The 27,192-nt window shown below is 38.4% G+C and overlaps 3 protein-coding genes across 8 annotated transcripts; 2 read left to right on the top strand and 1 right to left on the bottom strand.

Moving 5' to 3' along the window:
- Nucleotides 1-2,624: 2,624 nt before the first annotated feature.
- On the top strand, nucleotides 2,625-7,943 carry LOC103705483 (ATG8-interacting protein 1-like). 5 transcript variants are annotated; one of them, XM_088712935.2, is made up of 3 exons: nucleotides 2,625-2,821; nucleotides 4,141-4,969; nucleotides 7,570-7,943. In XM_088712935.2, exons 2-3 carry the CDS (start codon nucleotides 4,151-4,153, stop codon nucleotides 7,672-7,674), a joined length of 924 nt encoding a protein of 307 aa, XP_088569061.2. In that variant the 5' UTR covers nucleotides 2,625-2,821; nucleotides 4,141-4,150; the 3' UTR covers nucleotides 7,675-7,943. The 5 variants fall into 5 exon arrangements, with proteins under 5 accessions (XP_088569061.2, XP_088569062.2, XP_088569063.2 ...); XM_088712936.2 differs by having other exon boundaries at nucleotides 2,682-2,821; nucleotides 4,129-4,969; XM_088712937.2 differs by having other exon boundaries at nucleotides 2,797-3,046.
- Nucleotides 7,944-9,510: 1,567 nt separating this feature from the next.
- LOC103705484 (uncharacterized) lies at nucleotides 9,511-16,440 on the top strand. 2 transcript variants are annotated; one of them, XM_039115206.3, is made up of 7 exons: nucleotides 9,511-9,726; nucleotides 10,619-13,170; nucleotides 13,340-13,423; nucleotides 13,821-13,925; nucleotides 14,045-14,153; nucleotides 15,479-15,630; nucleotides 15,769-16,440. In XM_039115206.3, exons 2-7 carry the CDS (start codon nucleotides 10,648-10,650, stop codon nucleotides 16,174-16,176), a joined length of 3,381 nt encoding a protein of 1,126 aa, XP_038971134.2. In that variant the 5' UTR covers nucleotides 9,511-9,726; nucleotides 10,619-10,647; the 3' UTR covers nucleotides 16,177-16,440. The 2 variants fall into 2 exon arrangements, with proteins under 2 accessions (XP_038971134.2, XP_088569060.2); XM_088712934.2 differs by having other exon boundaries at nucleotides 9,555-9,726; nucleotides 10,593-13,170.
- A 610-nt stretch (nucleotides 16,441-17,050) lies between these two features.
- Nucleotides 17,051-22,322, bottom strand: LOC103705486 (sec-independent protein translocase protein TATB, chloroplastic-like). Its single transcript, XM_008789210.6, has 6 exons — nucleotides 21,988-22,322; nucleotides 19,263-19,384; nucleotides 18,266-18,325; nucleotides 17,933-18,062; nucleotides 17,574-17,696; nucleotides 17,051-17,461 (listed from the first exon to the last, which is right to left on the bottom strand). The coding sequence occupies exons 1-6, from the start codon at nucleotides 22,208-22,210 to the stop codon at nucleotides 17,343-17,345; spliced, it is 777 nt and encodes a 258-aa protein (XP_008787432.2). The 5' UTR covers nucleotides 22,211-22,322; the 3' UTR covers nucleotides 17,051-17,342.
- Between the last annotated feature and the right edge of the window lie 4,870 nt (nucleotides 22,323-27,192).

The following is a 27,192-nucleotide window of genomic DNA, read 5'->3' as shown; positions in this document are numbered from 1 at the left end:
TAGTAAGTTTTGTGTACCGCATATTGATGTAATATAGTACAGTCGGCATGTTCTAGCAATCGATCAATACGACAAATCTTAGATAAAAGTTTGTATGTCATTTTTAGATTTTTTTTTTTTTTATAGACTTGTGGATTACCTCACTGAGATCACTACTAGAAGAAAGTCTTATTAGGGCGTTTTTTCGGGATTGCAGGTCTAAGCCTATAAGGTAAGTTATCTCTAAAGAGCAAGAGACGCTTAGCAAGCATAGTCTCTTTTTTCCTTTCGAAATGTTCTTTTATTCAATGAACTCATAATCAAATGAATGCCGTCAAGATACTCTCACTCTTAAAAATTATATACTTGCAAGGAATGAAATTCCTGACTGAGAGAACAGGCAAAGGATGGTCTCAATCCTCCGCCTTCTTGTACGCACCACTGCTTGAGGGAATCCGCAGGTCTTGAGTCTTAGAAGGAAAAAGTTAATCTAACCGAAGGTGGTCCTCTTTCCCAAGTTACAAGAGCTTTTGGGATGTCAAGTTCAGGTTACCCCGATCTAATACTAATATTGCCTCCGCTAGTCTAAGCCCCCAGACCTGGTGTGGAACTACTTCAGCTAAAAGGAGCTTTCTTGCCACCAAGGTGGTAGCCTAGTGGTACTGGGCAGCAATTCTAACCACAAGGTCCCAAGTTCGAATCGCTGCGGCGACGATTAAATTGTGGACCGGAGCTTACTACTTTGGCCACTGCTTGGACTTGTGGTGTAGGACCGCTCTTGAACCGCTAGTAGCCGAGGTGGTGCCGGGTGTGACGTACTCACACGTGGGACTCGAGCCAGAGCTCAGAGGAGTAGCTGAGCCGGGCCCACGGGTGGGGAGGGTATGAGTAAAACCGGTCGGGGTGCCCAACACACGGCCATTTCTGCCCGCATCGAACATTCTCCTGGCGGGGCGGGGGCCCAGTTGGGGGCTGCTACGCGGGGGTGGGCTTGTCCCTTCCTCCCCCCTACCCCTTTTCTTTAGCAAAAAAAAAAAAAAAAAAAAAAAAGAGGAGCTTTCTTATTAGGTAATACGTGTTCGGAGATCATTATATGTTAAAAGTTATTAACAAAAATGTGATAGAATCCATTTTTTGAAGAAAAATAGACATGATTCTATTTACCAATAAAAAAGAGCTTTCTAAGACGATTTTCTCTAGAAAAAGAATCCTTATTTAAGTTAGGAAAATAACCCTTGATAAACAAGTGAAGTGAGGACTTGAAGTCCGAACGAAACGATAATTTATTTTTTTTTATTGTGGTAAAAGATTTTAATATAAGGACCACCGAATAAAACAAACATAATAACTCAAAATAGCTCATTTCTTGATTTTTTTATATAAAGAAGATTAGGCACCCCTAGTTCCCTTCTCATTTCCGTTAAAAATTTAAGAGCCTCGTCGTGGTGGCATCTACTCTTGGGCCCAGGAAAAGTATGTGTGGGGTAGTTAACGGATCCCATCATTGTGACGAGACTATTTATGACTTATATATGAAAAATTACACGACACTTCAAATAATTTTCCTACGATCTTTTTATATAGTCAAGTAAATTAACATAAAAAGTTGATCCACAACAAAACGGATATCTACTTACCAACCACCAAGTATTATAACAGCATCGCCATACTTGGTGGTTGAGAAGACGAGATCACAGAAGACCACGCCATTAAGTTTGTTCAACTACTAATTCGGTAAAGTGAGATTAGATTGGGCTAACATTATGAGCCCGTCGCACTCACTTACGGCAATTAAGCAACTTAAAAGGAGTTTTAATTGGTGTTTAATCCTCAGAAGATCTCTATTACTAAAATGTCATCATCGTAAACTTCTAATTACAGGATTTGCGTTTTGGCTAACAAATCTTTTCAAAACTTGAGTTAATTGGATTTGACTATCGCTTTACAATCATTTTCTTTTCATTTTCATCAATTGGAAAGATCCAATTTCAACCATGCTGGCAGCAGAGCACTCCAACCTAAATAAATAAATAAATAAATAAAGTATGCAACCGGCAATATTCATGAGTATGGCCCATGGAGAAAGATAGAGCCCCGTCTTTTATTTATTTATTTTTTCTTTCGTACTGACTAAATTAAACCTTGTATCATCCTTGCAGGAATGATAGTCGGACAGGATTTTCGGAATATCTGACCGTCTCAAATTTTAACAGAATATTTTTCAGCAAAATATTCTATAATTTAGAACAAATTTAAAATTTAAAATTGTTAGATTTAGGATAGACTTAAAATTTGTCTCTCAAATACCCACTATCTAATTCTAATTATAATATATATAATTTTACAAACATATATATATATATATATATATATATATATATTATAAATATATATATATATCATGAAGCGATTTGAATCTTAAATTTTAAAAATATCTAACTCCTACCTTCACCACTAAATTACAAAACTCATTTATATTTAAATTATTTATCAAATTATTTATATCTATTTTTACTTCATATTTTTTTTTTATAATTCCGAGTCGGAAATATGATCGAAAAAATTAATGAATATCTGATAAATTTATCATTTTTAATAAATTAAATTTAAAATGTTTAAATAAATTGTTAATCAAATTTAGAACTGGTCCATGGCAGAATTTTCCTGAGATAAGGACAGGAAAAAAATTTAGGGGTACCGTAGCGGTTGCCACTCCTAATTGGGAGTTGCATAGGTTTGCTCGACTGTAATTTTTCGCCCCGGGGATTGGAGGGGAAACCCTTCTTCGTCTTCCATCTCCCACCCATTTTTCTTGCCGACACGCAGAGGTTTTCTGTCGGAGGTACTCTGAACGTTCCTGGATTCGATTTGACGGATTTGGACGGATGTTCTCTATATTAAGATTTTTCTTTCCTAGGTTCTCTGTCGTATAATTTAGGGTTTGGTCGTTCTTGTTTTGGCGACAAGATGAAATCTTCCTGTTTTTGACTGTTTGGATACCTTCTTTTGGCGACTTTGACTGCTTAATTTGTTTGGAGCGGATAACTAGAATTTGATCTGCGTGAAGGTATCTTAGCAGGTTGTTTTTAATAGAGATGTGGATTTCTATATGCAGAAAAGATGATCGATTAGCTTTTTGTTCTTTAATTCTATCTCCATAATTCTTACGGAAGATAGCCTGTCCTTTGCACATCTATAATTCTGTGATTTCGCGCTCCGAGAATTTATATGTATTATTCTTTGTGTCTTTCACTTTTGAGAGCTTTTATATGGAAGCTCAATCTTCCGCTTGTCAAGGTGTAATCTCGGACAAGTCTGCCATGTTAAATTTTGGGTAGCAGTTTAGCATTTTTTTTTTTTTTTTGCGCCGCCCGGGGGGGGGGGGGGGGGGGGGCTGTTTATATATGTATACATCATTTTCTCCTTCATGCTTTGTCCATCTTTTTGTTTCTTAAGAAAATAAAAGATGGTAAAAGAAAGTGCATCCCGTGGCTAATTACATCCAAAAACCCATGCAACCCAAATAAACAAAGCAAGAACAAACACCTTAGAGCAGGGCAAATCAAAACTGAGTCCAAAATGGAGACCAGACCTGGTAGGAAAGGAATTGCTTAGTTGTTGCTTTATATTAGCCAATTTGATGGGGTAAGTATATTTTATTGGTAGTTTATTTTATCATTTTATAAGTACTAGGGCAATATGATATTTTAGTTTGTGGGATGTGACTGCGTGGTCATCAAAAAGTTAGATGGCAAATTCATTTGTTGCTGCTTTTTGATTGCTGTAGTCAAGTTCCTTATTTGATTTCTTCCTTTTGGACGAAAAGAAGTTCATGGAAATTCCTTATTTTGTTTTCAAGTTTAAGACCAGATAGTTCTTAAAGTTGTCTCATTTCAGGAATTTTTCATTTATTGTCTCACCTCTGATATATGATAGTCTTTATGATCTGATGTTTTTTGCTGATAATTTCTTGCTTGATTGGGTTGCCAAATTTTTATGCTTGTAAACGAAATATGCTTTATAAATTTTGGTCAGTTGAAAAAGATGCACCCATGAAGTGTTCATCTCTTTCTACCTGAGTTTGATAAGCATATAATCATTTATTTCACCTTGTCGGTATTTTGTAAGTCTGATTCCAATTTGCCTAAGTTTTCTGTTTAGGTTTTGGGAAATGGCAGACAATGAGATAGAGGGTGTGGAGAATTCGGCCCATGAAACTGACTGGGAGGTTGTTTCTCTCACAGCATCCACATATGCTGCTGCACCTGGTTCAAAACCACTTGAGCTCACTGATGAGAATTTAGATGAGGACTTCAACAAAAATGAGCAAGGATTTCCTGACATAATGTTCATGTCCAGACACTTTATTTTCCCACCTAGAAAGACCGAGAATCTTCCAGTAGAACCTGAGTGCATTGAAATTCACAATAAATTCAGGGGCCAAGATGCAAGCCTTATTGAGAAGGATGATAATGGACCCACAATTACCTATGAAGAAAGTTGCAAGAGTAAATCTGATGACAGCCTTCATGGAATTCAGTTCTTTGATAATGGAAAGGGTCTCTCTGTTGGTGATATGGAGTTTGGGGAAGGCAAGGGATTGCAACGGTTAAGCTTGGGTGGTGAAGAATCGGTCATATTTAATGCTTACCATGCTGAATCAGATATAAGCAGCTCAATTCTATGTAGTGAGAACCCTGAAATTGCCGAGCAAAATGATTCTTCTTGCCAAAATTCAGATTCTCGTTCAGATTTTACAAATGCTTCAGAGTGGAATGAAGAAAACAAAAATGATGCATCTTGCCTTCCATGCGAAGCATGGTGGAAGAGGAAGGCAGTACTTTTGTATCATCATGCGAAGGAAGGGAACACATTTTGGTCTGTCTTTCTGGCTGCTGCTTTAATGGGGCTTGTGATTTTGGGGCAGCGTTGGCAGAGAGAAAAGTTGCAGAGTCAGCAACTTAAATTACAGTTTAGCACCAACAATATGGTATGTTGGCTTCTGTTTCAAGAATTTATGCTATGATATGCTAAATAATTTAACTATTGCCTCTTCAGCTTGAAATGCTCTTTTATCCTCGTGTTCTTTGACCATCCCTTTGTAGTCATTCAAACACCTTTTCTTTTTGTTACATAAGCCTAAAATTTCTTTTAGAAACACTAATGCCCTTTAATCATGTGTCATATATAAGTGCCGCATTGAGTTGTGTAGGCTTTGTTGCGAGGAATCTGATGGTCTAGAGTGTGGCCCAGGAAAAAACCTAAGGAAGGAAGATGGTCAAGGGCCTCAAGGCTACCTAATTTGATCTGTTCTTGTGCGTGAATGGAAAGAAAATAACTGAGGAGTTTATGAATCTTGGGTAAATTTATGACAATAGTTTAATCAGACATGTCACAACTTTTCCTCCCAACACAAGATTCTCAAGAAGAAAATGAGAGCTTGGTGGTTGTCGATGGTTTTTATAGAGTAAAAAATGATAGAATGAATACAAAATATCATTATATTTGCTTGATTCATATGGTTGTGATATAACCTTATCTAGCATGACTAAAGCACTTGAGTTCTGATAGTCTTTGTTCATGATGCATTATATGATCGTGACTCAAATGCCCATCTGAACACTTAGGGCACTTTTTTAAGTTGCTTAAGTAGAGTATATATTGTGGTCTTCACCGAACACTTAGCATTATTGTTGAATTGTTTTGGAACTCCTAACTATCTGGTGGCTGGTGAACTCAAGGGCTTGTAACTCTTCTTCCCTTTCTGTCCTCTCGAATAATGTAACTGATTATTCTACAAGTATCTAAATGTGACTTCCTCATTGCATGATATATACTGATGGACTCAAAGGCAAATACTGTCAACACATCTGAGGTTTGACATGTCTCATATGGATGCCTGTAATTCCCCTTTTATCCTCTTGCAATTTCTATGTTTTATTTCTGCCTTTTGATTTCACCTGATGTTAGGAGTTGCCAAGATGTATATAGCATCTATTCTTTTATGTGGGATTTAATTGTATCATCACATTGACATTCAAATTTGAGTGTCTGTTTGGTACAAATGTTGCCCTTATCTTCTTTCATATTTTACTCATTTCTTAAAAGTATTTGCAAATTCTATCTGTAACATGCCTTTTATTTTTCTTTTATTTGTTGCAGACTTCCTCTTATGCTTATAATTATATACCGATAATTCAGTTGTTGCTTAAAGTTTTATTATTGGGTCATATGCTTGTCACTTGGATTATTTGGTGATCTGCTTGGTAAAAATTTGCTCCTTTTCTTTCGTTAGCTTTTCTTGTCAATAAATGATGTAAAATTTTCCATATATAGATACCTAGAAGCTGCTTGAGTGCTTTTCATAACCTTGGTCGTATGATTTGTATGTAGCTTATCGGCATCAAAAAATATCGTAGCTTTTTATTGCAAGATATGTGAAAATTTTTACTTTTAATTTTCATGTATCTTATAAGCATTCCCTTTTGGAAAAATAAATAATAGCCTGCAAATGCGTCATGTTGATCCATCTTATATAATTTTATGATTCAATTCTCTTTTTAAATCGATCGGTCATGACACTGGTAGTTTATGCTAGATGGTGGTAAGTCAATCACCTGCAAAATTATTTTCCTTAGTGCTCGCCTCTGTTCTTCGAACCTATGTGCGCTGTATCTATTAAGTAGGTCAAATCTATGGATATTTATGGCCACCTAATCTTCAAGAGGAAATTCTGGTATTATTCATATTTGTTACAAAAGCAGAATATGTACTGTATTTTGTGTGGTTTAGAGGCTGCTAGAGATGCTTACAGGAAAGGTGCAAAATATGTAGGGCATTATAATTGGTGAGTTTTATGTTCATTGCGTTGTTGTTGGCGTATTGCTATTCTTTAGTGCCTATCATGCTCTGCAACCTTATCTCTATACTGTTCAGAACTTGCTTCACAAACTTTGTCTTGATTACAGGAAGGCTGCCTGATCTTTATTTTAACATCTTTTGCAAGTTATTATCTGGGTTGCAGTTGACAAGTGTGTGGGTCCATGCATGTCAATATAGCACCGTCAGTTATCAAATTTGAGGGTTTGCTGGCTTGATTTTCATGCTAGATTTCATAAACTATGTGCTCAAATTTGGTATGCATGGGCATGGCAGGTTTTTTTGAATTATCATTGGTTATGTAATACCAGCTTGTGATTGTGAGTTTTGTTTTTTAAACATTTAACCAAATAAATAAATTACTTAATTGATCTAAGGATAATGAACTGCTTTTTGATCTGGTTGTTTCTACTAAACCAGCATTTGCCATAAATTGATGGTGAATAACTCAAAGTTTTGCGAATTATGTATTGTTTTCTGTTTGTTTTGTGGGTGTGTTACTTGTTTCAATCTTTTACATGTCCCTAACTATTCATCTGCTGTTGGCATGCTCTTTTATTTTAAGAAAAGAGCAAATCTGATCTGTCCCAAATCAGTATGCACTGTTGCTACAGTAAATGGTGAATACAAGTTCTTACCACTGTCTTATGTGACTGCCATTTCTTTTGAAGTTGATTCTTATTTAGTCTCGACAACTTGTTGATGCAACAGGGTATTAGCTGGACACTGGGATCAATTAGCCAGTTTAAAGGCATTCTGGTCGGTGAACATCAACGCAATCCACTGATCTGTGGTGATGCTGTATTCCACCTTTGAGATTTTTGCCGATGATGATAATGATGTTGACGAAGAATGGTAATGCGGTGAAGAGGGCCAAGGGTTTGCAGGGAGGTCTGGGAATGTAAATTACCACTGTGCCTCTGGTAAGAGTGCCAGGACTGTTAGATGTGATTGGCTTTTCACATTGGTGTTGGCGCATTCTCTGTGTTGACATGAACTCTTAAGTAGTATTGTAAATATGGAAATATCAGAAAGTTGTGTATTTAAAAAGTAAATAATCCAGTCCCAGTTGGCTTATGCTGCAATCATGTTACTATTTCTTATAGAGTCAGATGGGTGTTGTAAATTAAATAGGTGATTGATTCATTGCAGAAGATTCAGAAGCGAGCAGGTAACTTTTGTTTTGTCATAGTAAATGAAATAGTTTGGTACTGTAGTTTTCTTTTTTGTTTAAACTTTTGCAGTTGGAATCACAAAAATATCTCGATTAGTCATTTAGTTATCAATCCTATCATCTTTCCTTTTAAGTTATTTCAGTAACTTTTCTGTTCTCTTGGTAGGCAAGTAACTTTGTTTTATTTATTATGTTGTGTATGTCACCTATTTGTCTGATCAATTATTTTAAGGACGCGTTGAGGTTCTTAACAGTTTAAAGTGAAGGTCGGTGGTGGAGGGAATCATCTCTTACTTTGGAATATTTAGGCTATGACGAGTGGCGATATGATCTTTCAGGCCAAGCATATATTCAGAGAGGTAAGCAGTGCTATAGACTGGGTGGCTTCGTGTGTAGTTAAGCACTTTAGAAATGTTCTGGGGGTTGGAAAAGAAGTGTTGTCTAGAGCGTTCCGGAAAGTGATGTTTTTTTATCTTATTAGATGTATCCATACTGGAATGGTATGAATCATCCATTTTACCAAAAAAAAAAAAAAAAGGGGTCGATGCGGTGCTTCAAATTATTTTTTTGCGTGGAATCGAAAGAGGGAGAGGAATCCATGTGCATCACGTATGCAAAACTCCCATGCCATTTCATGCGCATTTTCTTTAACCTTGCTAAGAGGTCCTGGAGAAGAATTATAGAAACAGTTGATTTGGCTAAAATGACTGGTAGAATTTGATGATTTATCTGTAAGATGAAACAAATCACGGCAATTGGTGCCTCTTCCGGCGTGCATCAGCTGAACCCGTGCATCCGATTCGTGAGGCTTCGGATGGTCTGTTTTCCACTTTTGCGTGCATTCAAATCTGGCTGGAGGAGAAAAATAATCTAATTAGAGGAAAAAAAAAAAAAAGAAAACAAATCAAATGGGACCGTAACTGTTCATGCTTCCTCTCATCACCTATCTTACATGGCAGATGTGTTATATATATATATACACGCACATATATCTTAGATGTGTTTTCCAGCATGTAGCCTGTTTGATTTGTTATAAGCGGCTAAGCAAGAGTCTACTTCCATTTTATTAAAGTGAAGTCCTTTTGACCTTTTGAGAGAAAGAGAGGAATCCAGTTCCATCCGGTTCATTAAGTAAAAGAAAAGGGATAAAAGCCCAAGAAAGGTGCCAAGAAGAACCAGAAACTAAACGAAAAAGGTTCCAAAAACTAAACATGTTAGCTTGCTAAAGAGGGTATGGAACCCTTGAGGCCTTGAATGTGAAGGAGAGATGGATAGCCAAATTTTCGAGTTTGGAGGTGGGCTCGTGTTGGGCCGAACTGACGCAAAGCGTCAACAAGCAGACTTCTAAGTAGAAACAAAAAAGGTTTAAATAATAAAGCAAGCTTTTTCCGGTGGATCTGGTTCGGCTTGGGTCGGACCTAACCCAAGATGTTGCAGCGCAATCTGAGATCATGACTGGGTGTCGCCGAATCCTCCACGACGTTGACCCGGTATTTTTACCTTATTTTTTAGCTCCACCCTCACGGAGGGGCTGAGGAGCGAAGCGATCCCTCCCTCCCTCTCCCGAGTCCCGCACCCCCATTGAAATCGGAGACCCAGGTCGCCGCCTCCACCTCCGCCTCCGCCTCCGCCTCCAGGCCCTTTCCCCGTCCACCTCCGCGAGGAGAGGCAGCCAACAGCCACCGACTGCCCTTGTAAGTTATATCTTTTCCCTCTCTCTCTCTCTCTCTCTCTCTCTCTCTCTCTCTCTCTCTCTCTGCTCGCTTTGTGTCCTCCCTCACCCCTCCTACGGCGGCGTCGCAGCCGCCCTTCTCCACCTCCACCACTGCCGCCGCCCCACCTCCGTCCTTTCCACCACCCTCAATCGCATCCGGCCGCAACCCCTTCGTCTTCATACCCCAACTCCACCTTCCGCCATCACCATCTCCATCGCCCAAGAAGCCGCGTTCTTTGCGCGTCTATTAGGTTGTGTTAACACCTAGGGTTTCCACCGATCTTCTCTCTATTTAAGGCCAGGTGTCTCTGAGAAGAAGCCTAAACCCTAACCCTAACTTTAGTTATAGCAATAAGCTCCAAGGTCGGGTTCGGCTTTGGATCGCTTCTTTGCGGATCTTTGATGCAAACGATTTTTTCCGAGAGGAAGAATATATATAGAAAGATACATATTTAACTTCGCCTCTTACATGGGAAACCCTCAATTTTAATTACAAATATCCTGTTTTCAACCACCCCGCTAATCTAGGAAATCAAAATAAAAATAGGAAAATAAGACAAAAATTACCCATTAAATCAGGGAAAAAAAAAGTGGCTTAAGGATCTGATGATAGGGAACCTGCCTGTCAAGTAATTAAAATCGTAAAAATTGCAGTATAGAAGATGGAGGCCCCCCCCCCCCCCCCACCAAGGCGTTCTTGCATCATGATTTTTGGATCTTTGCCACATGCATTCTGCCATTTTGATTCAGTTTGTTTTCTTAATTTTATTGTGGCAACGGGATGGGGTTTACCTACTGGGAAAATTTTGTTATTTGCGAACTGACAGTTATTAGGGCTGTAACCAGTCGCAATTAATTGTTGTTTTGTGCAGTTTATGCACTGAACTTCAGTTGGGGTAACATGAAGCAGAATGCAGCTGAAAGCATGGATGTTAGGTCCAGCAAAACTGAAGAAAATGAAGACTGGGAAAGCACTGATGAGAGGAAGCATCGGTCAAGCAAGTCACAGAAGCACAGTAGCGTAGAAGAAGCTCAGAAACGGGATAGCGGAAGAAGAAAAAGCTCTGGAGATAGGAATGATGCTAGGAAGAAGTCAAGTAGCTCAAGCAGTGGAGATGAATGTGAGTATGACACAAAAAGAGAATCACATACCAAGATTTCAAGAAGGAATCCAGAAGAGAGAAGTGAAAAGAGATTGAGTGAAGGGTACCGGGAGAGAGAATCAGATAGCATTAGGAAGAGCAGGAATGAAGAGAATGAGAAGCATTCTTGTAGAAAATCAAGCATGAAACCTTCTGATAGCAGTCGCATGGAGAAATCAGATTCAAAGGGTGGGAAAGCTGTTGACCATAGTAAGCAGGGGTCTGTTAGGGATCGAATGCAGGATTATGGAAATGAATTAAGCGACTCCAAAAGTAAGGTTGTGGATTCTAGTGCTGATAAGGGTTTCAGGTCCAGTACTAGGGAAGAGAAAAGAGTAGATGGAGAACCCAGTAGAAGTAGAGGCCGATTGGTTGCTCAAGATGAAGATATTATGCCAGTCTCTGCACCTCATGAAGCTAGACTGGATATTTGTGAAGATGATAAATGGAGAAGGGGGCGGGAAAGATCAAGCGAGGTGGCAGGAAATGAGGATGCCTACAAGTATAGTGGCAAGCCACATGAGGAGAAATCTGAGAAATATAGACAACAGCAAGACTCGGCATATGGCAGTCGTGATGAAGTTCAAATCCGGGAAAGGTCTGTTGCCAGGGATGAAGAGATGAGAGATAAAATTGGGAGGGAAGTTAGACATAGTAAAAGGTCTCGAACCCCTGAGAGAAGCGGAAGGCATCATAGGGAGCAGGATGACCATGACCGAGGCTATTCAGAATCTGACAATGAAAGAAACATTGGACTTAAGAGTAGAGAATGGGAAAGAGAGGGGTATAAGGATGATAGGTCTTCCAAGGGAAAAGACAGGAGCTGGAATGACAAAAATAGAGACTGGGAAGGTTCAAAAGACCACTGGAAGAGAAATCAGACTAGGCAAGATTCCAAAGATAGGGAAAATGATTTTGGTCATGTCAAGGAGTGGGAGTCGCAATGGCATGAACAAGAAATGGTGGATGGTGAAAATCTTCACAGCAAACCTGGCTATAGAAAAGATTTTAGAATCAGGTCTGACGGCGTAAAAGCGTCATCAACCTCCAGGAATGCTTATGAGAGTTCTGATTCAATAGAGATAAGACCCAACAAGAATCTTGACTTTGGAAAAGAGGAACCTTCTTCCATATATTCTGGGAGGAGAGCAGAAGTGGGTCCACAGCAGGATTTCACTTCCGGAGTAAATGATGGAACATGGGAATATCCACCTGAGAAAAAGGGTAAAACAGCATATGGTTATGGAGATGAATTACAGGAAAGGTACCAAGATCATGGTTCACCTGTGGATCAGAGGTCCACAAGGAATTCTCTTGATTCTTATGCCGGAGAAGGACGAGGGCACGAGGACAAAAATTATAATCATCCAGGACTGAGCCAAAGTAATGATTCACAATATCCATTTGGGAATATTCAGGGATCAGGTTCTGTTAATAGGCCTCCCCAACAAGGATCAAAAGGGGGCAGACCTGCAAGAGGAGGAAGAGGAAGGCTAACTGGGAGGGATGCTCAACGTGATGCAATTTCAATATCTATGATGGGCCCTTCATTTGGTCATCTCGGCTTGCCACCTGGACCAATGCAGTCAATTGGGCCGAATATGCCACACTTACCTGGCCCACCAATTTTCGGTTCCCCATTTCCAGGACCTCTCATTTGGCCTGGAGCTCGAGGTGTTGATATGAACATGCTAGCTGTCCCTCCCAGTCTTCCTCCAATTCCTCCTCTTGGGCCTGGTGGACCTAGGTTTCCACCTAATATGGGAAGTAGCCCTAATCATGGCATGTACTTCAATCAACCAGGCCCTGGAAGAGGAGTTCCTTCTAACACAACTGGTCCTGGTCCTAATGCAATGGGACCAGGTGGCCGCGGGATGCCACATGATAAAGCACCTAGCGGTTGGGGTCCACAGAGAAACAGTGGGCCTTCCAAAGGTCCTTCAAGGGGAGAGCAGAATGATTACTCTCAAAATTTTGTTGACACTGGTATGAGACCACAGAATTTCATCAGAGAGCTGGAGCTCACTAGTGTTGTGGAAGACTATCCAAAGCTGAGGGAACTAATCCAGAAGAAAGATGAAATTGTTGCAAAGTCTGCTTGCCCACCCATGTACTATAAGTGTGACCTCCGTGAGCATGCACTCTCTCCTGAGTTTTTTGGCACAAAGTTTGACGTTATTCTTGTGGATCCTCCATGGGAAGAATATGTTCATCGGGCTCCTGGTGTTACTGACCACATGGAATACTGGACGTTTGAAGAGATAGTGAATTTGAAGATTGAGGTGCGTTTTTCGTAAGTTTTATTCATCACTTGTGTTTATTAGAATAATATGCTTGGTCTTGATTTGATATTTCTTGCATGCTTGCTATAAGTATCTTTATTGGCACCTAGTAACTCTCAATATACTGGATTTTACTCAATCCTTAAATCTTCTCTATTCGTTGCATCAGGCAATAGCTGACACCCCTTCATTTATCTTCCTCTGGGTTGGTGATGGTGCAGGACTTGAACAGGGCCGTCAGTGTTTAAAGAAGGTCAGTTTAGTTTAGTCTTCTACTATACTTGCTTAGAAGATCCAGTTTTGATCTTGTTAGCAGTTATTGCAACACTCTTCCCGACTTTTGTTCCAATTCTAGAAAGGGAGAGAGCAGTGTGATTGATTTGTTGATAACAGGAGGTTTCTGTCAATAGCCTGTTGGAAAGTACTAGCCCTCAAACTTTATGGGATATTGTGGCAAAATTTTGCGCAAACGGTTTCATTCTTCCAATTTGCATTACAGGGGGAAAAGGGGAAAAAAAGAGAATATATTTATCTGATATGGTTATCCTGCTGATTATAATGGTGTATTTTCAATCATTCTGTGATTGGCCATTTTTATGGGGGTTATAACCTGTTATCATTTATTTTTTTGTTTTTTGTTTTGCATATAGTGGGGATTTCGGAGATGTGAGGATATTTGTTGGGTGAAAACCAACAAAACAAATGCAACTCCTGCATTGAGGCATGATTCTCGCACATTGTTTCAGCACTCGAAGGTTAGTAAACTTTTGGTGAACAAGTTTATTCTTTATCTAGATATTTCAAGTTTCAGCTTCTTCCTAAGCTGCTGTCTTTGCAGTGCCAGCTAAGTAAAATAATCATTTGTATTGGGTAGGAACATTGCTTGATGGGCATAAGGGGAACTGTTCGACGTAGCACAGATGGGCATATCATTCATGCCAATATTGATACAGATGTGATAATAGCTGAAGAACCTGCTTATGGTTAGTATTTTCTGCTTTTGGAGTCTATATGTTGTTAGTTCAACTTTTGGATCTTTGTTCATCTCTGGTGGGACATTCCATTCACTAAATTGAAGAGAAAATACCATCATTATTATTATAAACGGCATACTTACAAGTTGTTAGAAGGTATTTATAACTTTTTTTTCTTATTTTCTATGGATATTTTCATTTGGTAAATTCATTCTTAAAAGCAATGGCGCATGTGCTCTCTTCTCTTAGATTTGTATATTTTTTCCAGGTTATGGGTATTGATGTGCCTGTGTTGACGATTTGATTCCAGATCAAATCGCTTGCATTAATTGGGTCATTCTGGCCTAGTTTTTGCGCATAACCATGAACAACTAGACTGCAATAACCTACTAAGAAAGCTTTTGTACATTTAGCAGGTTATTTGCCAAACTGGAAAATGGATGAATTATGTCAGGAAATCTCAATCCTGGCAGAAGTTTATTGCTATCCATTTGCATTTTGACTCTCCAACAATTGCCACTCTTTGATTACTCTAGATTTTGGATAATATTTTCCTCTCTGTCTTCCACATTGGTCTTGAATCTTGATGATCTTCAGCTTCATCTGTATGCTTATTGTGGTGGTACTCAAGAGGGTCAATCTGGCACTCAAGACATTCGGTAGGACATCCAGCCTTCGGTGTTTGGTGCCAAACCTGCTTGGAAATTCTTAGTCTACTCCTGAACATTCTTGAGGCTCCCTTGTCTATTATTCCTCACCACAATTTCATCCAAACCTTTTTGGCACAATATAAAGCAGGTTTAAAGAATGCTGCTTTTGGGATATCGGAAAAGCTGACAAGCAGCTTTTCTCTCTTCCTCTTCACCCCGATAAATTTTTCTACCAAAATGTCAAATTTGTTTATTCAGAATTATTTTTAGTCAAATAAATTTATTCAAACAAATCCCTCCTCCCTTGCTCCAGATGTTTTCCTCGTATTCTGGATAAAACTACGTTGCTATCAAAGAGGGACTACACCAATCTGGTGCTCTCCTTTACGCCATTTTGAATTTTAATATATTTGTTCTGTCAAAAACGTTTTCAGAGTAAATACTGTTATCGACAATCAAAACACAGATTCCATCTCTACAGATTCTTGAAGATGTCCTCTTTAGTTATTCTCCATGTCTGTTGGTTCCCTGTACTGTGACCCCATTTGTCCATCCGTGCTCCCCTTTAACATAGCTGTGAGAAATTATCTTTATTTTATGTACCTCCTTTGGCTACTTACATATTTGATTCCCAGCAAAATTTCTGAAGGAAATAACCTTTTTTTTTTGTCATTTACTTTGCAGGTTCAACAAAAAAGCCCGATGATTTGTATAGGATTGTTGAGCATTTCTCTCTGGGCAGGAGGCGGCTTGAACTGTTTGGTGAGGACCATAATATTCGTTCAGGTTGGCTTACAGTAGGGAAGGGATTATCATCATCTAATTTTAATGCTGAGGTAAGAAATTGCTTACCCTATGTTTCATGCTCTTTTTTCTTCACCCCCTCCTTTTGGATACCAAATTCTCTGATTTTTTTGCTTGCATAGGTAAGGTTTGTGTTCTGTAATCCTGATGACAAGAATACTGTACTGCAGGCATATATGAGGAATTTTGCAGACAAAGAGGGGAAAGTTTGGCAAGGAGGTGGGGGGCGGAATCCACCACCTGATGCTCCTCATCTCGTCCAAACAACCCCAGACATAGAAAGCTTGCGGCCCAAATCGCCTCCCCCAAAGAATCAGCTGCAGCAGCCCATACCTCTGATGTCTAATAGCAATTCTAATAAGCGAAGATCTGTGGGAAATTCTCCACAAAATGCCCCATCTATTCCCTTTTCTGGGTTTTATCAGGACGCTTTGGGTCCAGACGCTCCTTCCCCAATGGGGGGATTGAAAGGGCCAGATGGTGGTTATGGGGGGCCTGAAAATGGAATTTTTGAAGGTTTTGGGTTCAACGGTTGTGCACAAACAGGTGCTGATTATCATGAGTTTGAGTCTCACTGAGCAGTCAATCTCTTGTAGCTGTGATGCATGGCTATGCAATATTTATTCTCATTTATTTTTGATATTATAAAAGAAATGCCTTGTGCCAGCTCCGCGCATCATTGCATGAGATTATGTCTCATAAGTTCCCCAGGAGCAGCAAGAATTACAAATGAGTATCTGCCCAACAGCTTCTAGCATGTGTTGAGCCGTAGTATGTGTTTACGATTATCAAATGAGATGTTTCAAACCATAGAAATTGTTTATATATTTGGTGTTTGGTTATAATCTGTCATAAATTTCTCTTTTGTTTTCTAATTCAATCTCTTGGGGGGAGGAAGCCCTCATACCGCTGGACAATTTTGCAAAAGTATGTGCCCTCGCAAGCAGAGATTTGTATGTGTTTCTTATTGTGGAGCTAGGGTGAGTCTTGAAATCTTGTGAGAAGTGTTAAAAGACGTCTGAAAAGATTCCCGAGCCACAGCTGCACTGGATGAATTCGTGCTCACTGAATTAAATCATGGACAGTACATCACACAGGAACCTGACAGCAGTCGGAGACACAGGATTTGAGTTTGCTTCGTGATACCATATGGGTTATCAAATCATAGAAAGATAGACATTATAAAAACTATAAAACCGAATCCCATTTTTCTACTTTTTCACACGAGGCATTTGTTAAAATCTAAACTGCAGCCCTTCGATCTTTTGCTTTCATGGGTTCTTATAACATTTTGGCACGGTACGTTTCTTGATGCCATATTTAGCCTACTGCGCCGCTTTGGCATCATTGGCATGTTCATAGATGCAGTATAGGTTCCTCATAATTTCTTATAATTCAAAGATGACTGAGATTTCCAAGATGACTCAGATTTTCCAAGATGACTCCTAAAAATGTCAAAGAATCGCATTTTATTAGCTGCTTGAGGGGGGAAAACGATGTAGATACATATCCGAAACCAGCAACATGAGCCAGACTGCTAGCTTTAAAATTCTCTGACCCATTAACGGTGCTAAGCCCATCTCCGATCTTATTATACAAATATCACAGACACAAGCTTACAAGGAGAACAAAATTCCCTTCGATCACCAGAAATTCCTAACCTTTTAGCTCCAGTATCTAGTAGGGACAAAGTTATTGTCCCCTTGGCCAGTCGCTTGCTACGATCATGCTCATGTAGAAATTATCATCTATCATTCTCTGCCTTCTCAGATGAAGGTACTTGAGCAGCAGCTTCTGGAGCAACAGGAGAAGCTGGAACTTCTGAGGAATTGGCAGCTGTGACTTCTGAAGTTGATGATGTTGCTGTCGCATAACATGTTAATCGTCATCACATCGATGAATGACACACACAAAATTGAAGGCAAAATAAGGAGCTTCAATTCAGTGGCATGAAGTGATCATTGTAGCGGCCTACCTTGTAGTTGTTCTTCAGAAGTGGGTGCCTCTGTTTGAGGTCTGGTAGCAGATGCGGCCAGCTGGTCTTCTGTGACTTTCACAAGCTCTTCACTGGTGTATGGTCCAGCTGAAGGCTTTCCATCTGCAGAAATAAACTAGCTTTGTGTAATTCAAAGAGACAAAACAAATAAATTTAGAATATAAGAAGCAAGCGAAAATTCAAAAGTGGTACACAGCAACCAAAGAGCATACGATGCGACTTTTTTCAAGAAAATTTAAGACACCGATTCCTTCCCAATCTTTTTTGCATAAATTAAAAGTTAAAAAGATTACCATCCATTCTACTATATTAAGCATAAAAAATATCTTTTTGCTTACTTGGGTCAACTACAGCTTGTTGATTTTCATTGACATTTGAAGTCGGTTTGATGTTGTAATTCGTTGAAGATGCAACTTCATCAAGTCCTATCTCCCGTTCAAGGGTGCTCTTGAATTCCCTTGACACCTCCTGCAGCATAAGAACCATCAACCTGATATATGTCCCCAAATTACACATAAGATAATGTTGCTATAGTGTCTAATTTTCTACAAAGCTGTTTTCATTCTTTGGACATTTCATAGCTTATCATTTTTGCCGGTAAAAGTATCCTATTTCCAAAGGAAGCCAAGTAACGAAAAGCATAAGGAAAAATAAGAGCAGTTTTAACCAACCTGAAGCTCTCTTATTGTTGGCTGGAAAGCACGCAGAGTCTTTCCCAAGTTGCGTGCTACCTGCATTTAATCAACTTGCTTAAAAGACTGCATATATAGGTTTGACCAAAGAAAAATAAACCTTGAATTTCATTATAATTAGGAAAGGATAATTAGGCAGTTAAGAGTGCACATCCTTTTTTTATGCAGTCCATCATAGCATAATTTTCTTTCCTTTCATATAAACTACCTAAAGTATTGTATTTTCATGTTTAGCTTTATATAGTAATTTACTCAAAACAAAAAAAAATGTCATCTTATTGTGAACTGATTGAATAGGATAAGAACAAAAGGGCTACTCAATGAACAAAAGTGTTAGGGGTGATATACATTGATGCATTATGAGGACTGGAATTTAAATTTGAAAAATCAAAAACTCCTGAATAAGTGAAAGAAAGGAACTGAAAAAGGCAAACATCTTATAAAGTTTTGAAAAATCAACTATATAAGAAACGTAACACAAACTTGAAACTAGACATCTGCACAAGCTCCATCCCATCTGTTAGAGGCTAGCCTTCGAACATGTTTCACCATTTGTGCATATCCAAGGTTATGAACTCTAAAGCTCAATTATTGATCAATGATCTTGCATTTGATTCTACATCTTCATTAAAGATTCTCTATTTACCTCAGGTTGAATAAGATCAGATATTTTCACTACAATATTAAGACTTGGACCATGCTATAGCTGACACGGTAGCAATTATTCAGCCAAACTGCATATGCTAACAAGTTATTGGACTCCATACCACTGTTGTCGCCACCATGGTGCTATTCAAATAGCTAAAAATCAGTTTTGCTAGTAAATTAAGTGCAGAAAGATCAATCTCTTCTTCTTTTAGCACCATTAATTGGTCTACAAATTTTTATGTCCATGCATGATGGTCTAGATGAAATTATATGCATCATAACATTAGTCTAGGAAATAAGCTTTTATTTTACAAAGAAAGGAGCTTACCTCGGCTAGTCCTTTAGGACCAAAGACTAGCAAAGCCACCACTCCGATAACCAGAGCTTCTGGAGCTCCAACTCCAAACAGAGAAGCATAAACAATTTTACCACAACATTTTCGCTTCTTTTCTGCAGCAGAGAAGAATAAGAATCAAATATATCAGTAAATATGATAGTAAATTATCCAACAAGTATGATAATTTAAAAAAAAGGTAGGTAATGAGGGCATGACATAAAGCTGACAGCTATAAGTAAAGGATTGTAGTATACACAAGACGAAAAAAAATAGTAACTCAATTATCAGCAAGAAGATGGAATAGCATGGAAGTGTTAACAACTCTTCCTCCCATCGGAAAACGTCAATGAATGAAACAGAACAAGTGAAGCAGAAAGAAGAATAAAAATCAGTCACACCCTATATCAGCTAGACTGCACCAAGAAACGTTTCAAGAGAAAATGTTCATGTGTAGGACTCTCATTGCATAGAAATATACACATACACACATAGATACATACATACATATATAAAAGCTAGTAAATTGTATAAAACTTAGGCACAGAAAGTTTTAATATGCAGAAAAACACCAAAGTTATACATTAAAGAGAATATTTGTAAATGATACAGCAATTTTACATACCAAAGAGAATATTTGTAAATGATACAGTGAAAGTGAACTACAAGTATTTTTAAATTAGCTAAAAAGTCTAAATACAAACAACAAGAACCAATTTCAGAAAAACTAATCTCAGAGAGCAATCACTAACTAGCATGAAATATGGTAACTAAACACATGGTAATGGTTAAAACATTTTTATACAAAGAGAAAACAAAAAACAAAGTAATATCGCCTGAATTATTACAAATTTTAGGCCTTACAGCTGTTGTGTAATCATTAAACTACTTAAAATCCAGCGACTTCCACTTAAACTAGTGTTTGCAAAGTACCATAGAACTGGCCTTGTTAAGAATAAGGTGCATCATGTGTAAAGAGTGTTGTAGTGGATAGGATACTCCACAAACAGGGGCATTTCTTCAAAATATCAAGGTTCAATGGGTTATTAGGGGTTCCATCCTAGTTGATTTTTCATGATCTTTTATCCCTAATCCCCAAAAACATAATACATTCCTCTCATAACTTTGGAGTAATTATAACATACTTGTGGCACCTGACATTCATAGATTAACTTATTAATAGAGGTGTGAGTGGTTAGAGTAGGACCAGATTCGATCTATATCTAACTTGATCTGGTTCAACTCATAGCTGAAATTCAAAACCATGAGACGTTTATCAGTCGCAGGCTGTTAGAAAAACTATAACAAGGTGGGAATGAAAACAGTAAATATTAAACCTAGAACAGGAACCAACCTGATCAGACATGCAAAAACTCATACAAAACCAATAAAATTAGTCCTGATGTCTTGGCTGTTCCTACGTCTTAGAAAAAACCGGAACTTGATCTGAAAAGGGATCCAACTCAAACCTAAATTGGAAAGGAACCTCCAACCCATCCAGTCAACTGCATGAGTTGACTATGAGACTAAATTGTTGTATCCTAAGCTAGTTCCCGGTTCAGATTTGAATCAATTGTACCATAACAATTTCTCATCCATTTCTACCCCCAGTTATTGAAAGAACAAGTTCAGCACATTAGAAACAACTTAGTAATCTATATGTAATGAGAAATGGAGAGTTGTGCAATTGTTACTTCTTACCATATTGTGTGGCTTTTTCTAAGACCACTCCAACTTCATGTGGCATGATGAATCTCTATTCATGCCATTGTGTAAGAGTTGTGAATCCTTACACAACTCTTGCCTCTTCACTTACAGTTGAGTACTCTCAAAAGCTAAGCTTTGGTGATGTTGCTCTAGTGTGCAATGTCAAGGCTCTGTACTATGTGACTGCCAATGAAATGATAACAAAGCAGCACATCAAGGTGCAATTAGCACTGTTGCAAAGGAGACATCACATAGTCCATCACCCTATGAGAAAAAAAAATACTTATTTTACTTATCGCTCAGCTGAGTTTTCTTTTGTTTCTGTGAAATTACGCAAAGACATCATTTATTTCTCCTTAAAAACTTTTTTTGTGAGGTTCTATTTTTGTTGATAACGATAATGGTGCTTACAGGCGTTTGGCAAAGCTCTGAGAATCATGGTTTTGTGGAATTGGAGTTCATGTGGTGTTGGCGGAGCAACCTTTCCAATGTTTCAACTTTGTATTCATTTTCCTACTTCAGTTTATCCAAACCTTTAACTTCACCTTATAGAAACTCTTTTACACACAGAATCCCATGTTTCCATGAAAATTCACTCGACGCTTTATGAGGCTCGAGTTACAGTCCTGCTTGTTCCTGATATATCCTGCATGTGATTGCTTACCCATGAACATCGAAGATAAGACATCCAGACACTAATTCGAAGTCATGCTCTGTGAACTTGTAAAGCAGCTTGTTTTGTTAAGACTATGATACATAAGTTCCTACATGATCCTGTTTTCTGCTCCTTTATTTCCACTGTAACGGCAATCACTTCGAAAAAAAAAAGGAATAATGAAAATTTCCCCACAATTCTAGGCAAAGCGGTAAATGAATGAATATATTTAGCAGCCAATAAATTAATATTTAAAATCTATACCCATTTTTTCTAGATAGAACAAGGATTTCGCACAAAAATTATATAAAGCCAGAAATAAAGCTATAAATGAAAGAAAAAGGAGAAGGAGGCTACCTCTCTGGCCGTAAACTTGCCGGAATGAGATGCCGATCTGCTTCAGACCGATCCACGATGAGAGAGGGACGAATCCCAGGCGGAGAATCGAGCCGTGGGCGAGGCGAGACGCTAGGGTTCGGGAAGAGACGATGGGAAGAGACGAGGAGGTGGAGGAGAGGAGGAGCGGCGTCGTCGGATGGGAATAGCAGCAGAGCGTGGGAAAGTGGGTGGCCGAGCCCATAGCCGAGAGAGGATGAGAAGGAGCGAGCGAGAGTGGTTGGGGTTGGAGCAGAAGTTGCCCGTGGAGTGTATTGATTGATGGTCGTCCATCTTGTGATGGCGGCCATCCAAAGGAGCCAAACTGAAATTTTCTTCTCATAACTTTGATTTTGTTTAACTACGAGCTATTTCAAATGGAGTCCATTTTCAGCATCACACCTGGGAGAAAACAATAAAGATCGCCGCCAAGGTGGTCGCACGATTGGAATGAAACTAAAATTCCACCAAAATGGCTCAAGTTCGAAACATGCTAACGTCGATTAAATGTGGGAACCACTATACCCTTCCTCTGATCTGTCCGGTGAAGTCGCCATCTGGTCCGCCGGTATTGAGATGGCGCTGGGGTGATATACTCACACGTAGAGCAATCTACAGGTTGGGAGGGTATGACGTTCCGTCTACTTGCATTGAGGGCAGGCGGAGTTCCACCTCTCTCCCTCCTCCTTTTGCCTAGGCAAAAAAAAAAAGCAATAAAGATCAAATATATATATATATTTAAGAAGGAAATTTGTTGAGATTGTGGACTTTGAATCAATGAGTAAAGAGGAGCAAGAAAGATTGAGTTGGTAACCCTTTTTATGCTGCACAACACTCTGCGGCGCGGCCTGGAATTGTAGACTTTAGATCAATTAGTAAGTTGGAGTAAAAAAAAGATGAGTTGGCAACCATTTTTTTCAGGTTGCACAACACTTTGTAGTGCAGCCTAGGCACCGCACCGCAGAAAAATCATGCTCGTGGGGTAATAAGCAAGGGCAGGAGCGGACGATCCATGACCTAATTCGTCGGCTTGATGCTAACTTGACCCAAGATAAACGGGCCAGTGTGACAAAAATATATTCATGTTGTAGATGGGTTGACCTATCGTCTAATTTAAACATCTAAATGGTTATTTTATTGGTAAAAGAAACGATTAAACCTGTACATGCATATTATAGCTTAATTTCTTAAAAGATAATTATATTAATTTTTAAAATAATTATTTAATTATAACATAATCCTTTCTTTTTTGTGGTGGATAAAAAATAAATCCTTTTTACTATTAAATTCTTGCAAATACAAGTGATGTGTGTATACACATGATATATTTATGTGCTTCTACATATACACAAACATACATATATGGACATATCATTGCAAAATAATTTATAAATAATTCAAGTCCATATTATACGTGTGTTGCTACCCATCAGATGAATAAATTTTATACATGTCCTATATATACCTAAGATTTTTAATATCTAAAGTTGATGTGATGGTCAAAATTTATAAAAGTATGATGCCAAACTATTTTTCTTCTTTTCTTTTCTTCTTAATTTTTTTTGAGACTAAGAGTAGCCTTCCTGTCTTCTACTCCATACTACCCCCCCTCTCGAGGACGAGGCCCATTAAAATTGACTCCTTGCCCCTTTGCTTTAAGTAGCAAGAGATGAAAGTATTGGAGCAAGTGTTTGGTAATAACGTTCAAAACTATCTTTTTAGCACATAATATTATAATTTAAAATTATTATTTGCATGCACCTCAAATAATTATATTTTTGTAATTATATTCATTTTTTATTTTTGATTGATAACATTAATAAATAATCATTTTAAGTATAAATGATACTATTATCCTTTTGCATTAGAACATTAGATATATAAAAAAAAGATCTAACTCTATTATGAAAACTATATTTTTGGATGAATTTTCAAGAATGTTAGTGCAAAAGCAATAAGATTATTTTACATTTAACATATTTATTTATTAACAGCTATATTCGAAAATCTAACATAAGGGCATTATTGTCAAAACTGAATTATTTGAGGGATATATATATAAACAGTGATTTAAGAATAAATATATGATAAACTATATTTGCCAAGATATATATATATATATATATATATATATATATATATATATATATATATATATATATATATATATATATATATATATATATATATATATATATATATATATAATAATAATAATAATAATTTATCATAAAATATAACCAAACAATAAAACAAGCCATCATTTCTTTTCCTTTATTTTTTTTTTCTTTTCTTTCTTTTCCAAAGGTTGCTCCACACTGTCTTGCCCTCCCCAACCCCTTCATTAACAAAAAAAGAAAAAGAAAAATGTTACTTTATCCAGATGTTTTTCTTCTAAGTTTGCTTGGGCAAAACCTACATTGGTCTCTGTTCCCTTGCTCGAGCTTATCTTTTCTGATTTAGTTGGCTTTGTTCACACTTGCGCGTATAAGCTGTCGTTGTACCAAAAATAAATAAATAAATAAATTTTAATAAACAATTTTTTTCTAAATAAAGAATATCTCTATTAGCCTTGCGTGATGCATGTGCCAAATGCTCACATATAAACATGTTAGGAGGGCAGATCGGGTCTAGGCTATAGGATACACAAGCAATAAATAATCTATTTAGATCGAAGCAAGTCAATTACGTGCTACCGCTTAAGAAATTCAATCCCAATCAACTTTCAAGATGAACCAACTTGGTTTGATTTGAATTGTCGCATTTAGCATTTTATATTTTACCATGTTGCGCAAAACATGGACAATAATCCTCTATATGTCACACAAGCCATACCATGTCCCTCTCAGGGTCTCTTAAGCAGACCAATGTTAGACCCAATTCACTAACCCAGCAAAAAAACTTTGACATAAACTTACCTTGTCTGGATTTGTCATTAATAGGTTCTTTTATCAAATGGATGGTGCTTATGTTCGGAGCTTCGATCCGTGCAACCTAGTTCAACACATTCAATAATGAGCATGAACCGGCATGAGTATAACTCAACTCCATATGTAATCCATAGCTAACCTTTTTGTCTCTAAGATTCGATAATTTATCCATATTAGCAAGTTAAAAACATGTTAAGTTGAACCGTTAAGATTACCAAACCAAAACTGACCAATTTACAAAACAAAGTTCTAGATCTGGGACTTAATTTATCTATCTATTTAGTTATTTATTAAGAATTTTCTCACAGCACCTATGCGTCAGCTTGATGCAAAGCCGATTCACTTCCAGCCTTGCTCCAAGGGGATGATCCCGCTGGCCCCCACAAATATCGGAAGCGGAATAGTGGCCGCACGTTTACAACGACGCACAGCATTCTCCCAACCCTCGAACACGTTATCGATCGCACTCCACTGTACTAGAGGGTTCAAATAACGGAGTCCTCTTGCGTCCCTTTCGTTCGCTGCGGACCTCCGCTCAGAAAAAGCCATGCGAGGGTGCACCTGATGGCCTACGCTATCCTTCGAGTGCAAGCAAAACGACAGCCCCCTCGCCATCCATGGTTGGACTCATTCCATCCCATCCTGCCCGGTCTAGACCGCACCATTTGGATATATTGCGCGGTGTGGACCCCCTCCTCATAAAACGTACCCGTCCCAAAAGCTGGTGTGCAAGGAGAGAAAAAGGGGGTGGACCGCGTAAAAAGTTGTTTGGATGGATTATGGCTCCAATTCATTCTGATATCATTTATAACAATTCAGAATTTCATCCAAAATAGTTAACCGGAAGATATTATTTGAGTTTCTTAATCATATATAAATATGTAAGATCTATTCAATAAATAACCGATATAGAACCATACGAATTTTAACATGTTTTGAACTTTTTATCATTCATGCGGGTAAAGTTAGTCATGGCAATATGATGTCACTTTCCTTGGGACCAAAGTGCTTAGGTTAGGATTAGGCTTTCCTACCTAATTTGACACGACTTAAGCAGTTGATTGCCGCCCGAGAAGTCTCAATGCTGTTGAAACGCACATGACGTGCGCCATTGTCTGAGTTATCTTCAGTATCCAAGTGTTTTGAGGTTGCACTCATAATGAGAGTTGCCATACTGCCATTTGGAAATCATGGCAACTTTGAGATCATGGTGAACCATAAATTCTACGTCATATGAATTAACTTTTTCACTGCCAACGAGTCTATTTGCATCATTTGCCGGATACGAATCACAAAGTCCACCCATATTATATATTCCCTAAATTACTTTCCAAAGCTTGACACGTGGGATGGTCAAGTCTTTATACCAGGTCGATAACTATTTTTGCTTTCTACTTTGCAAGTCGAGCGATGTGAACATCTTATCAGCTGCCGGTCCTCGCAATCTCATCTAACAACAACCAACATCATGAATTGAATTTAATTATTAGAGCCCTGTAACAATAGGAGTACGGATACTTATAGCTCGTTAATGATCACCATTCTATTCACATGAGACATGGGGATTAGGGATTGGCGCCTAACATTTTACAATCAATGGTGTTGGTTGGGTCATATCTACACCCAGTCAAATGACCAACTTCCGTGTCTCTGTATGTATTTTCTTTTACTAAAACAAATATTTCATACACTATAAATATAAATACATACCATAAAATTAAAAAATAATATATCACAAAGTGTACAAAACAATTTTCAATCTGCAACTCATAAAATGTCGCTAGACTAACTCGTTCATTGATCTTTCTAAATATCTGCTTGGTCTGAAATTTTATTTTATCTTTCATTATTGCCTAGATTCGAAGTAGGGCGACCCGCTCCACCGCCACTCAGCCGTAGCTCTCCATCCATGTGAACTTGACGGTAAACCGTAAACTACTCTGGTTTTGTACCCAAGGACGACCACCCATGCTGACAGCATGACACGTCAGTGAGTAGCCCCTCTATCCATGGGTCCCACCGTCACATGAGTTGCGTCGCCGGAGAAAGTACGCGTCTAACCCAGCACGAGCGCCTGCCCAAAGTCAAAAAGCCACGCTCCGGATAATGCCAGCAAACTCAATACTTAATCCCACCACTTAATCACGCGCAATCCTACAAAAACCTCTACACCAACCCCCCGGTGCGCACCCTCACTTTGTAGTCCCGCACTGGGACCCACACAAAAGGCGGGGTGCATGGAGATTTAGGTTTCTAA

The sequence above is a fragment of the Phoenix dactylifera genome, chromosome 16, assembly GCF_051530095.1.
Source record: "Phoenix dactylifera cultivar Ajwa chromosome 16, Ajwa_hap1_PhDact_Kaust_v1.1, whole genome shotgun sequence".
Classification (NCBI taxonomy): Eukaryota; Viridiplantae; Streptophyta; class Magnoliopsida; order Arecales; family Arecaceae; genus Phoenix; species Phoenix dactylifera.
This window is presented reverse-complemented; position numbering and strand designations above follow the sequence as displayed.